This window comes from Hordeum vulgare, chromosome 7H (assembly GCF_904849725.1).
Source record: "Hordeum vulgare subsp. vulgare chromosome 7H, MorexV3_pseudomolecules_assembly, whole genome shotgun sequence".
Lineage (NCBI taxonomy): Eukaryota > Viridiplantae > Streptophyta > Magnoliopsida > Poales > Poaceae > Hordeum > Hordeum vulgare.
In genome coordinates this window covers 464,107,317-464,121,346 of record NC_058524.1, presented here as the reverse complement: position 1 = coordinate 464,121,346, position 14,030 = coordinate 464,107,317, and the positions used below count along the sequence as shown (strand labels likewise).

The 14,030-nt window shown below is 41.3% G+C and overlaps 1 protein-coding gene across 3 annotated transcripts in view; it reads right to left on the bottom strand.

Annotated features, from left to right (window-relative positions):
* Nucleotides 1-6,616: 6,616 nt before the first annotated feature.
* LOC123410161 (protein SWEETIE) overlaps nt 6,617-14,030 on the bottom strand; it is a 36,679-nt gene continuing 29,265 nt past the window's right edge. For 2 of the 3 annotated variants that reach the window (XM_045103056.1, XM_045103057.1), the window contains exons 35-48: nt 13,806-13,862; nt 13,525-13,611; nt 13,305-13,433; nt 13,003-13,203; nt 12,484-12,927; nt 11,784-11,837; nt 10,093-10,190; nt 9,892-9,979; nt 9,640-9,775; nt 9,007-9,317; nt 8,783-8,926; nt 8,533-8,697; nt 8,315-8,440; nt 6,617-8,047 (exon numbers count right to left, since the gene is read on the bottom strand). In XM_045103056.1, coding sequence (XP_044958991.1) covers nt 7,178-8,047; nt 8,315-8,440; nt 8,533-8,697; nt 8,783-8,926; nt 9,007-9,317; nt 9,640-9,775; nt 9,892-9,979; nt 10,093-10,190; nt 11,784-11,837; nt 12,484-12,927; nt 13,003-13,203; nt 13,305-13,433; nt 13,525-13,611; nt 13,806-13,862 — 2,910 coding nt within the window. In that variant the 3' untranslated portion in view covers nt 6,617-7,177. The remainder of the gene's footprint in view (nt 8,048-8,314; nt 8,441-8,532; nt 8,698-8,782; nt 8,927-9,006; nt 9,318-9,639; nt 9,776-9,891; nt 9,980-10,092; nt 10,191-11,783; nt 11,838-12,483; nt 12,928-13,002; nt 13,204-13,304; nt 13,434-13,524; nt 13,612-13,805; nt 13,863-14,030) is intronic. The other variant, XM_045103058.1, reaches the window with a different exon arrangement.

Sequence of the window (14,030 nt, the reverse complement as noted above, 5' to 3'; positions counted from 1 at the left end):
TGCATGGCAAGTCATGATTTGTTATTAGAGCATCATGAGAAGTAGTATGTATGCACCAAGCCAATTATACACAACTATGTTTTTTGGATCATGGCAATTTTAGTTCACTTACATTGAAAAATATAATATGCTTACCACTGCAAATATACTAGACTTATAGTGAAAATTTTAGTAGACTTACCATGGAAAATATATTGTATAGTACCATGGAAATTTATTATTTGTACCATGGCAGTTTTATTAGGTGGACCATGGCAAAGTTATTAATTAGCCCATGGTAGCTTTATTGTAGGTGGTATGGCAATTTTATTTTGAAACACCATGGCAATTTTTCTTCTTGCATGGCAAATGTACATATTTTTAGTTCATCTTTCACATGGTAGAATTACAATTTTTGTGTCGTAACTCATGGCATTTATGGAAGAAATGTTTATGTTCAAATGGCAAATTCATATGGTTTTTTCGCCCCCGCAAAGTGTTGTTAGTTATTTTATAATTTTGCAATGTCACATGGCACATTTATGAAGTTTGGTTTTTCTAATTCATGGTAAACATTTTGTGTGTGGAATATATAATGCTAACATGGAAAGATTTTTATTCTACTATCACGTGGCATTTTGTACTGGTCCATAGCAAAAATAAAGGAAAAAACTATTATCATAACCATGGTTTTTTTGTAGTATCATGGCATGAACCATTTTACTGTTTTCTGAAATAAATAAAAAACAGCACAGTTTTGGCCCAGTTTTTTAAAGTTCTATTTTCCAGTTTTAGGGTTTCTTTTCTTTTTTGTTGCTAAAGTTGAGCCTTCTTTATGGCCCAGTTTTTCTGTGAGCTACATGAACTTATTGTGTCCTAAGTTATTTAGATAGAACCCTTCAAAAAGTTATTTACATAGAAAGTGTGACCCTATAAATTGCCTAATATTTTCTTATGATAAGTGATCGCATTATTGAAGAAAGTGTAACTTAATGATGCTGACGAGAGGCTCACACGAGCACATCAATATGTTACTAAGGTCAGTCCTAATGGAGAGTATCATATACTAGTACCATGCATATGATATTAGCATATGATACTGCATGCTGCATCCGTAATGCATAGTATCATATGTTAATACCATAAGATAGATCATTTATTGCTATGCATGACACATAGTAACACAATATTTAATATGAGATATCATGATATGATAATAAACCCTTTCTTTCTTAATTTAATTTTATATCACCTCGTTAAAATTGCCTAGTTGACATGATACTCCCATTACGATCAGCCTAATATTTCTCGTCATCGGGTCTGTAGGTTTAACCAATGTTGAAATGACAACCCTCACATTATCAAAATTTGATGCTTAATTGAAACTAATTACTCAAATATAAAAAAAATCATGCTGCTTAGATCAGTTTCCGTACTTCTTTGGTTGACCACAAAAACCATTCAACCGGGTCTTTTTATCTAATAATTTAATCCAGTGGACAATAATGTCACATGCAACTACTTTGACCAAGTATGCGTATATCATGAGGGGAGATGCTTGGGAAGAAAAAATATTAGGAATTAATGAAGAGTTTCCTTATTGCCTAAGGCTTGGTTTTCATAGGTAGGCTCGCTCACAGGGAATCTTTCCCGGAGAAGGCGAGTAGTTTAGACGATATATTATTAGGATAAAGTTATGTTTATTGTGCTAAAAATTGGTGTTAGTTAGGTGGAATAATACATGATAATTGACATACTATTTCCTTTCAGTCATCCATAGCCAACACAAACCAGCTATTTGTGTTTGACATGTATCGCGCCCTCGATGTAGGTTCAAATAAAAAGGCTCTTCATTCAAAATTTTCTTTGGCATATAAGCATCCGTGCTTATCCTTGTACGCCCGCCAAGATTTTATCCAGCTAATGTGGATCATGTACTCATAATTTATCTGACACCAAACAATAGTTTACCGCCGTTTGAAACTATTTCACCCTTGAAGAACAAATATTCCACACTATTCCATCAGTATCTTTATAGAAGGATGAAATGAACATGTAGCATGCATCTTCATACGATTTTTTCTGTCGAAGAATCTATTTGATTACGTTGTAGAAATCCATAAATCAAAGCCGGGTGCCTTTGGGCCGGGGGTGCGTCGAAGAAGTGTTTTGACTAGCTGGATATTGTGTTTTATATGAGCTGAGCCAGTCAATATTGGTTGCTTGCGCTAACGTTGATGTCAAAATCACATGTGTGTCACAGATGGAGAATTAGTGCCCGATCGAAGTCGACGAACTTTTGTACGGAAGGGGGCACGTCATATGAAGCTTACGTTCATATATATCTGTGTGTGCAGGAGCAATTAATTAAGAAAGGGATATACATGAGTAGTGTGTTGGAGAGCAAGGAGTACAAATGCCATCGCGAAAAAGGTAGCTAGAAGAGCTGCCGTACATATAGACGTACGTACCTTGTCCACTCAGCGTCGCCATATTTGATTGATTGCTTGAAATTTCTTTGCTACGGACAGCAAGACCCGTGTTTGGAGGCAAAGAAGTCGCAAGTCGCATAGATTTTTCTACGGGAACATGTTCTCCAAGGAACTCTTAGGTTTTCTTCATGATTCTTGTAAAAGTCATGCGTTTCTCGATCAAATTCAGATGGAACGTTCATGATGGCTTGCTTAAGAATATGGGTGCAACTAATTGACCCTGACGAACGAAAAGAAAAACAGTTAATCAACCAGACGCCAGACAAGAACACAGGCTAGGGTTTCCATATACCAAGTAGCTTTAATCAAGGGTGCAAGTTGTGATATTAGTTTCATTTCGTTGTTGGGATCTATGGCGCATCACATGGTTTCTGTGTTCGATCACGTTGTGGTAGCGTCGGGATGTATATATACCATGAATATTCGTGAAACGTCCGTTATGATTGTAGAGCTGGTGCACATGACTTCCTGAGGCCGTAAGGGCACGCACAATAGGCTTATTTATCATATCAGCCGTTTGTAACAGTTGCCACCTGCTCGATCTAATGGTTGGAGTAAAGAGAAACAAGACGGAGAAAGTTTGTATTGTTATTGCATGGAGGTCGTCTATAAATTACCCTCTTCCCGCAAAGAAAGAAATACACTCACAAATTGGTATAACTAAAAATAGACGATTTATAAACAGATCACTATTGCACTTGTCTGGAACCAATGTAAACAGTATGTATATTGTCAATCCACTGACCTATTAACGCATGCAGAACCAAAATCTTGCACAACTAGGAGAACAGTGGTATCCATCAGACTTTAAGTCTTAGAATTGACATTGGTGTTCATATTTTTTAAAATTTATTTCAGGTTTTTCGGTAATGTGCGTTCGACGGAAGAAGACGTTTTCGTTGACTACGAAGACATGTGTGGCAAATTTATCAATCTCAAGATGAAGTGACATGTCAGTCTTTTAGAGGTGCTCATAGAAATAAGATGTGTGTGTGTGCGTTCATAAGAGCATCCTTAACAGGCATCCACGCGTTAAAAACCAATGTTTTTGTGCGTCGAAGACAAAAAATAACGCTCCAGCAGATACTGTAAAATAGAGCGTATATAAAAAAACCTTCGCTTCGATGCTGCAAATCTTTGGCGCGTTGGTTCCCGGGCTGCAAATCTAGGGCGCCCGATTGTGCACGCTGGCTGTTGTAGGCTGGGCCGTCGGATTAAGCGTTGTGTTTTTGTGCATCTGAAAAGCCTCTTCATCGCTCCGCACGCAGGAACCCTATTCCGGCGCTGAAAAAAATAATGTGTCGTGCTACCGCACGTCTGAGATGCTTTAAAAATGAATGTATGTACGTTTATGTGAGCGACTTTAATTATAGTGTGTTTAAAAAAATCTGCAAAGATGAACACGAACAGACTTTTTATTTTAACTAATAATAACTGAGCACCCATATGACACCACAAGCAAAACAAAAACTAAAATTCATGCAAAATCTACACCAAAGGTTAGAAAAGCAGACGCGACGACAAATGATCCGCGAAAAGGTGACAAACAAATTTGGACTTGGTCTCCCTCTCACGGAGTACCGTGCGCAGCATAGCATAAAGATCTGATTGGGATTCCGTACAAAGGGTTGACATTAGGGACAGAAATGGTGATGGCGATAGCTTATCATCAATGGCCTCCTCCGTACGGATACGATGCGTCGATAAGCATGGATGTGCCTGCCTGCTTATAATATTAGGACAACCGTACGTATAACCATAAACCTGAGTAAACGGGACAGCTGCGTGCTGGATCCTAATCAGGTGGTGGTACACGCGTGATCCACGGCTCTTCACATGCTCAGCTCTCTTCCCATGTTATCTCTTTGATTCGTTTACTATGTCCATCACGTCCACCGAGGCAGTGTTCGTTAGTTTAAAAATACGCAGGCTGTGCTACTAGTTGTTGGCCAGCTGCCCAAACCTGATACTCCCTCCGTCTCAAAAAAATTATCTTAAGTTTGCTTAAAAATAGATGTATCTAAATTTTAAAACATGATTAGATACGTTCATATCTAGATAAATGTAAGATAAGAATTCTGATACGGCTGGAATATGAGTAAGTGAGCTTGAGAGGCCAGAACAATTTATGAAGTCTATAAACTTGCAAAATGCAACGGGCCAGTCCATGTGATGAACTTGTTATACGGATACACGATGGTCCAAATCACTACGAGACAATTCTAGTCACCCTTTTCTTCTTGAAACAACGGAAAAAGTAAAGACAAACAAAAATTACACAAAATGGTCATCGTTTAGGCCATTTAATGCACTTTCGGCAAATTATATTTTCACATGTGCCACTCATGAGTAGGGCCCTCTTCCTCAACCAATTGTGCGGCGCGTGCACGATGGGCCGATGCCATCTCTGGTTGTTGTCATCCTAGACCATTTCAGCACCGTGCCACTGCCTCGCACCGGTGTGTCTGGCAAGCCACACCGTGTCCAACCACATCATCTGTGAGGTCGTTCGTGCATCGATGCACACACAGCGTCTTCAAAGCCTTCTCAGTCTCAGCCATCCGATGCTATGTCAGCAAATTCCACCAACCCGGTTCACCCCCATCTCTTTCCCTCCGTCGCGTTAGGACCGCCTCGGCATTGCCTAATTCGTCCATCAGTCTCATATCCTCTTTCTCACCATGCGGCGAGTATGTCGTTGGTGTTCACTTTTCGTCATTTTCGATGCCCGCTTCTGGTTCGCGCTGCCAATGTCCTCTCCTCACCCAACCATCATGTTCGTTAGCTCCGCCTCGGCATTCTACCCCTCCCCAGACGAGGAATCGACACCGGAAGCTTCCATCGTTTGTGTAAATACACATGCGGCCCCACGAAAGCTGCCAAGGGATCTTTCTGCCCTTGCACGCACAAGGTCTTTCTGCCCCTGCACGCACAAGGTCATCATGCCATCCCGAAATGGGCCTAGGCCCCCTTTTCCAAAGCTGGCACAAGCGTCCCTTTCCATCCCAACTATGCAAAAACAGTTGCATCTCAAACAGATGGACGGGAGAAGACCAGCCATTAAACCCTGCGTGCTTTGATACTCGTCCACTCCAAGTGTGATCCACAATGCCCCCACACTCCCACCTGGTATGTACAGTGCGTACATCGCCCTTTCCATTCTGGCTTCTTCTTCCAACGGAAAGGGGCAAACGAGAAAAGGGTCTGCGGCATACGGGAGAGGATGAACGAGATCCAAATCCACCAGTAACAGCACGGAACCACGGGTGTAGGTGTGATCCACTAACGTAACAAGGATCACGTGGTTCGCAACAGATCATATCATTGCCATGGGGGAATAGAAGGCCAGGCATATCAATCATCTTTTTTTTCCAAGAGACTATATCATTGCCCGGGGAGAAATGAAATAATAAAAGAGGCCTGCCAGACGAATCATCTTTTTTTGCGGAGAACTCTTTTGAGCGGTGCACTGTGGGCATATTCCTGATGTGTCACGTCACGGATCAACGTCCAAATGATCAAATATGCTACTCACTCGGCTTTCGAAACAAACCGTGCGATGTACGTCTTGCTACCTGCTGGATGGGACGTGTCCTCGCATGTGCGGCTGCGGATTCGTTCCTGCTGGCCGTGCTGGAAGGAGGTGCGTTTGATGATGCGTCTGCGCGTTACGAAGGGCACTACCTTCAGGCGCCCTTGGTGAGGGACGTCCTGTGACGTCTTCATATGGCGTGAGCGTGACTGTGCACTTCGGGTTGAGCCTCTTATGGCTCTGTGAAAATGGTGGAGAAGCACAGTGGACACGCGTCTCACACTTGGCTCCAGGACTGGTTTCAGCGGTAAGTTCAGGTATTGCCAGGGCTCAAGTTCCACGTCGATTCTCCTTTGACATATAGGGCCGGAGTAGAGACGGACCCCGAGCACCCAAGGCCGGGCGTGAAGAAACTTTTGTCGATGAAGTTTGGCAATTTCAAGCTTGGCCGAGACATATCTTCCTCGGCTTGTGTCACCGCCAATGTCTGCATCGGCATGCTTAAGGGTTTATAACAGGTCGCAGATTCACCTTAGCTATTTTCTTAGCTTCTGCAGATTCACCTTTGCCTTGAATTTAAGCACAGCATGCTAACATCGCATAAACGCATCAGTAAATGCAAGCCACACACACACACTCGACTTCATATAAACGTATCCACGACGTCAACAAAATGTCATGATGTAAGATCAGGTTCCCATACAAACATGGTATCAGCTGGCCTCTTGTTCCCACCACAAAGATGAGGCCAGCAATTGCATACCGCGCAATATTAAACAGTAGATACATGTGTACAACAACCCCATGCCTCAACTCTCAGGTATAAAAATTTCGATATACAAGCTCTACAGTATATGCAACCAAAACCCACAGCAAACACGTGAGAACAAGCAGTATGGTACAAGCATACAATGCAATCCACGTCATACCCAAACAAGCCCCGGCTACCCGTAACTACCAACAAATCTTCTATGCTTCTGACCTCACCAAACCTTGGCAGACACTTCTTTTAGACTGCGGGCTTGAGCACCCGGATTGTATCATCAAGGTCAGGCAATGAGGATTCGAAGTGCTTGCAACTAGGCCAGCCTTGCTGTTTTTGTTCTCCTATCTTCTGGTCAGCATATTCAATTCTCTCCAGTGATGTATGTGGTCTACAACTAGTTCTTTTTGGTTATGATTCTGAGCTTTCACCTACAGATGATTCTGGTTTGGTGTCGGCATTATCAGGTTGTTCGCTTGCATTGCTCGTACTGGTATCATTCCCAGATATGCTAGCATTCATAGTATCAAGGACATGAGAGGAAGGTGCTAACTCTACCCCAGAGTCCTTGATATCACCAGTTGATAGCATGTCGCTGCCCTCATTAACCACAACATCTGAAGTCTTGTTCAAACTGCTAGTGGGGTCGTCCCTGCTGTTATCTTCGCTTGCTGGATCAAGGTCACCATTGTTTCTTTCGTTACAACCAAACTGGTTATCATGATCCTGCTGCAGTTCGCCCACTGTGCACTCATTCATCAGAACATCCGCTGGTTGCTCCATGCAATCAACTGTTGGATATCTTGGAACTTCCTCATCATCTTCATACGACGACTCTAGGGATTCTCTATTGACCTGTGGCTTAGGGCTAGAGCGTTGTGAAGCAGAGGGTTCTCCAAATACTCTGTCAGCAGATTCTCTGTCTTCTATTGTACCCGCTGCTAGATCCATATCACCAATGTCATGATTAGTATTTCCCTGATGGATCTGTTCTTGCGAACTTACAACGGAGCCCTGTTCAGGAATAGGTGAAACACCTACAGCAGAATCTGCATCATCCTTGGCAGCAGTTGCGGGAAGAGATTGGAAAGTGTCCCAATCATCATCCCAGTCATCATCACTAACTTCATCTTCATCCTTCTCTTCGACTGCATCAGCACCAGACGCTATGGCTACAGACCCAGGTTTTTTACTGCTATCCTGAACATTCTGCTGTGATTGTACACTTGTATTCAACGGCACAATGATCTGACCATGGCTGACTGAAGCTCGGATCATGTCCTACAACAAATGGCAAGAGCACAGAGTGCTTTAAGATGCAAAGAATGCAGATACTTAGCACATCAAAAGATGCCCCAAACCCACATCCCATCAAAAGAAAGCTGTATCGCAGCTGGATATTTAGCACGAAGGTAACCTCAAATTACAAGAGAATGGATCGCAAGGTGACTAACAACATTAGAAGCCATCATGAAAATCAGGATCTAAAAGATGTACAAATAAAAACATTCACGCGATGAATGACAAGCACATAGTAATGCACAATACCTGAAGCTGCTGTCTTTTTGTAGGTGGTGCTGACAGCATTACATCTTTGATCTGTATGGCCGCTGATGGAATCTGAATAAAATGAGAGAACAACTTCTTGGAGATGGTATTTACTTCAGTAAGTTCCTGAAAAAGATCCTCTTAGACAGACATTAACAACACCAAACTCAATAGTATACACATGATATGAAGTTGGGAAAAAGATATCGATTTGGTACCTGTGAAGCATTATCATCGGACAAATAGAAAACCATCAGTAAGGCATCCAACAAAAGTACAGTAGCCTCTTGCTGGTATTTCTGTGATTGCGCTAGTGTGTGGAAGAGGAAAAGCAACTTTAGACAATCATCAATCACGTTGACAGATTCCTGGCTTGAACAATTCTGGAGGAGGAAAGTTGTCAAAGCATGCCATCTGATTTTGTAGAGATGACAATAATATCAAAATTAATACAGCTACAAACAGTACCTTCAATGCAGTTTGCATCAAATCAAACACATCTCCTAGTAATTCCCCAAGTAATATCATAAAAGAATGAGTCTCTGTTTGTGAAACTTCAGTTAGCTCTCTCTGTGCACAAGTTTTCAGCACATGTATCCCCAGCATTTGAACCTGATTTGTTAAACCATCTTCTTAGCTACTAACACAATCTAAAATGTTAGGTGCATAAAGTAGGCAAAGTCAGTCAGTACCTGCATGTTGGTGCTATGAAGTGATCCCTGAATAATGTGTATGCAATGCCTAAAGCTGTCACACATATGCACATCATTCTTAGTTCCATTTTCATTAAGAAACTCAATCTTGTGAACAAGTTTTGCAAGAGCAATGACTTCTCCGGAACAAAAAAATAGTATCTTCGCCAACAGCCTGTAGGAATCAGAAATCTTGTTTTCCAGCATCGAAATCCTATTGTCACATTCTGTACAGAAGTACGCCAACAGGCTAACCAAAGCTCCTAATGCAACTTGCGGATTGGTGTGCACATCACCTGGTTCAACTCTTTCTGCAAAACAGATGAACATTAATATTTATAGTCCTTTTCAGTCGGCCCTTTCAGGCAGGTAAGTTTAAAGCTACCTATGATTTTCCTTTTGGCAAAATTCTGTTTTGGTATATAAGGCAAACATAGATACTCGTATTTTCCAGACTGGTTTGACCAGTCTCCAGTAGTTTACTGAGCCTTGAGATGCATACAGAAAGGACTAAGGGCAGTTTAGATACTTGTTATGTTTTCAAGGAAAATCTGAAATATGCAGATAGTGTACGGACACAAGCAAAAAAAATCTCTCAAAGGAAGTAGGTCAAGAACAACAGGAAGATACTACCTCTAAAGCACTTCTTCATGAAAGGCAAGATATTATGCAGAAAGGAGATGATATTTGACAAGCACTGATCAGTCGAGACTAGTTGAAACGATTGATGTGATGTGGATAGCAGTACCATCGTTAGCTTCCACAAATGCTGCCACATGAATTAAGCCATTAGTTTACATAAATCACAAAAGCCCTCCAGAAGGCAATAAGGAATTTTTACACGCAGAGTCAGAGATATTAGCTCAGGTTGCCTCATATCATTACCTTATTTTTCATTCGGCAACCCATAGTCTCACTTGCAGAAGATAGCTCAGGAAGTAATGTGTTACTTTCCTGAGAATTTCCATCCCTGCTGCAATGAGAGTGAGAAAGGAACCAATTGGCAACGTTATGTTGAGGAGAGAAGAAATAATCACAAGAACATAAAATGGGATTCGGAGTTAAGTACACTACGGTGAGAAATACCTTTGAAGTACCATGGCAAGACAATGAGAGTATAGCTCTAATGCAACAAAGACAAAGTCATCCGCCTCAAAAAACTTGTCAGGGCAGAATCTTATAATCTTCAACAGGAAAAAAATTGTTAGTGAGGTAGCCATGAAAGCATGTTGAAATAGAATAAAATCAACAGATGCCCCAAATTCCAAAGCAGCAGCAACACTTTTATGGCACAAAGGTGCAATGTTCTCACAAGCCTTTAACACACATGAATAAATGATGATCTTATATTCAAAAAAGAAATACAATAGTAGCAAGTCCTTTTTCCTGAGATAACACAAAAGCCACGGGTCTTGATGCATTGATAGATAGAATTAAATAGGTCGTCACAGGCTAGGCGTGGATGGTAATGTGATCTGTAACCCTTCGTGCCAACCGCCACTCAAGAGTCCTGCATCTGCTAGGATGGCAGACATCAGCTTAGCGATGTCGGTCGTTGAAGAGGGCAGCATTTCAGCACTTAAATCTAATATGTGAAGAGCATGGCAAGGAAGGCTACATCCCTCCATTGCACCATGGGCACGCTGTGCATCGTGAAGATCTACAACTCTACAAAGTCATCTCCAGACCCAGGTGGCTGTCCAGTGGATTGAATCCATGACAGAATCTCGCGCCAAAGCTGCCACGATCAAGAGATGTTGCATAGTTTCTGGTGCTTGGTCCGACAGCAGACAAGGATTAGCATGTGGTAGCTCGTGCCTGGGCAGATAGTCCGCTGTCGAATACACAGGCTAGTCGTGTGAATACATGCCTTAACACAGCTGGGCACAAGATTGTAAACCTCTAGGCAAACTCCATGATGGTGCAGCAGTCAGTTGCACCGTCATAAAGTTGTCATGGATTATGAGTTCTACAGATGAATGTGCATTAGTTCGTAGGCACAATTGCCGGAAAGCTTAGGAGAGAGGCACAATACTAGCATCTAGGCAAAGAGATTAGCCAATAGATGTATCAGGTTAATTCGCCTGATCTCACACAGGACGAAGCCATCCTGTTTCTCCCAGATCAGCATGATCAATGCTTAACTCAGGTAAATTTGTCAGACGTAGCAGTTTTCACTGTCTCTCAATGCTTTGACAACTTTGGAAGTGAAATCATTTTTTTCCTGGCGCCTTGTTCCTGGGGAGTCGTTTGAGAACACCCCAAAAGACAAATCCCGGCCCAACTCCGGCAGGTTTGTCAGAAGTGGACCCCTTGTGGGAGGGTTTGAACTAATTGTGCATCACATATACTCCCTCCGTTCGAAAATACTTGTCAGAGAAATGGGTAAAAATGGATGTATCTAGAACTACAATACATCTAGATGCATCCATTTCTCCGACAAGTATTTCTGGACGGAGGGAGTACAAATTAAGGTGCCAGATTGACATTCACGAGTTGTTGGATCAAGACGATCCCATGCTGCAAGCCAATGAATGCAATTTACTAATTCAGTAATATCTTATCATAGTTTTGCTGCCAGACATTCATTCTGAATTTACATTATAATAAGCCGCTGTGGTTTTCTGGTGAGCTTGTTTTCAACTTTCATCTTCTATCTTAGAATTTTCATGTGTATTAATAATCATATATCCTCAAACATATTATACAATGAGGATAATATTCACATTCAGGAGTGCTCATGATGAAAGCGTGATGAACTGTGATTGGTAGATTACCTTTGAGAACAGAGATACAACAGGAGCACCGGAGCAATCAGCATATATTAGAGCCTGCATTGATGCAAATTGCTAACATAAGAATGGCCTTGAGAAGGATACAACACAATTAATGAAGTCAAACTCACAACTAAATAGAAGTACAAACAGTAACACATCTAAAGCAAGCAGCTATTTATCTTTTTTGACAACCTCAGACCTGCATACTGATGGCGTATGAAATTGCAAATTGCTAACATAAGAATTTGCAACTATATGATCACCCAGAGATGTCCATGAAGTTGAAGAACACTGATGGCGTATCACAATTGCATCTAGGCATCTCATCTTTTAGAAATGTGAGTAGAGTTTAGTTGGGTATGCCGACGCAAGTTCCCTCAGAAATAGAAATAACTAAGATGTAAGACTCTTTTGTCATATTAAATGCTAAATGCTTGAGCTTATTAGCCAATGGTATAGACTAGAGACTACCATGGCCAAAGTTGTTCCCTTGAATTGAAATTTGCATGGCTATATTAGTAGGCTCAACCGCTCTACTAGCACAAGGTTGACAGAAATATACTCAAAACTAAACTAGAGAACCATCACACTGATCAGATGTGTATATGTACCTAGTAATGCATACTTTAGCACTATACATGGATTCCCATCATAACCAAGAATACAATAAAATATCGAGAATACAGCAGAGTGCACTGACCTGAAGGAGTTCCTGGCAAATATTGACTGAAAGGAAATCCTTGCTGAAAAAGAATTCAGTTGTGAGGGACAATAACACAGGTAAGACTTGATCACATGGTCTTGGATTATCTAGTCCACAGAAAACAATGTTCCAAAAAATATTCTCTTTGCTACACTCAAGCTTCATCTTGACAGAACCATTCACAGTTGATTGGTGTGAATGAAATAGCACAAGGACAGATAGTCCCCAGAGAAACTGGAAATCACTTTGCTCCAATTTGACCATACTACGTCCAGAGATAAACGTGTGTTCATGAATATCTTCAGAATCATCCGCACCGAAATCCACAGGAGCTGCATCAAGAGCTGTTGCCTGGAGTATCAGTACCCAAACTTCATCAAGATACTTCTGTACCTTCGACGAGACCAATAATGACTGAATTCCATCAAGGAACGGCTTGTGCTGTTTAAAGAAAACAATATAGGTCATTTCCTAATCTTAGGTGTGAAGTAATTGGAGTGTGACGGATGGTCTTACATCAATTCTTGAATGCAAGCCAAAGATTATAGAAAAGTAATCCTTGAGGGCTCCAACCCAATATTTCCCCAATAGCGTTGAGCTATTTGCTAGTAAAGGTGCCAGCTGCTGGTATTCGTCGGGAACATTTTCCTTTGCCCTCAAGAATTGATAGGTGTAACATTTTACTGCAGCATGCGCTGTAAGAAGGCGCACTTTGATCTGTATGATTGCACAGCATAGATCAGAAACAATGAAGGTACCAGATACTGAAAAGACCCGGAAGAGATGTATCACTACAGAAGAAAATCTAAGAGAAATACCTTACACACAACCCAGTCAGCAAAAGATGGGTAAAAAAGGTCCTCTATATCACTTAGTGGACGGGCTATTAGCAAAAAGAGACGATTAAGGGCTACTTTGTCCCCACCAATGACGCTGCTCGTCATAACCTGGTGTTAATGAGCATAGTTCAAGGCCAGGTTCAATGGAGATCAATATCAAAGGGAAAGAACAGGATTTATTTAGGGATAAGGCTTTCACCTTTGTAGCAAGTTCAAGGCCAGCCTCCAATAGAAGTGGACCAGAAGTAGTACTTATTGCCGTTTTAACAGCTGAAACAAGCTGAGCCTGCATTTTGAAGTATGCAACAGTGGCATCAAATAATTGGTCAATCACTTGATTAATTCATATCAGCATAGATGATTTTACCAGCATTCATCTGCCGCATGCATGTATTGGATTACACAGTAAGAACACAGGCCATCAAGAATTTCTTTTTTGCTCAAAACTGCTATTAGGAAGTGATGAGATCAGAGACTCACCTGAAATTGTTCCAACAAGATATGCCCAGGAAATTCAGGATCCACTGTCATGCCAAACTAGAAAAAAAAGGCCCAGGATTGAGTTTAACAGAGTATATAATTTAAAAGAGATAATTAGAGGGCTAATATAATCACAGGAAAGAATTTGTACAAAAAGATAAATAATTTCAAATTTCCTATTCGGTACTTAATATCCCTGGTGAAACAATTATAAGGATAGGAGGG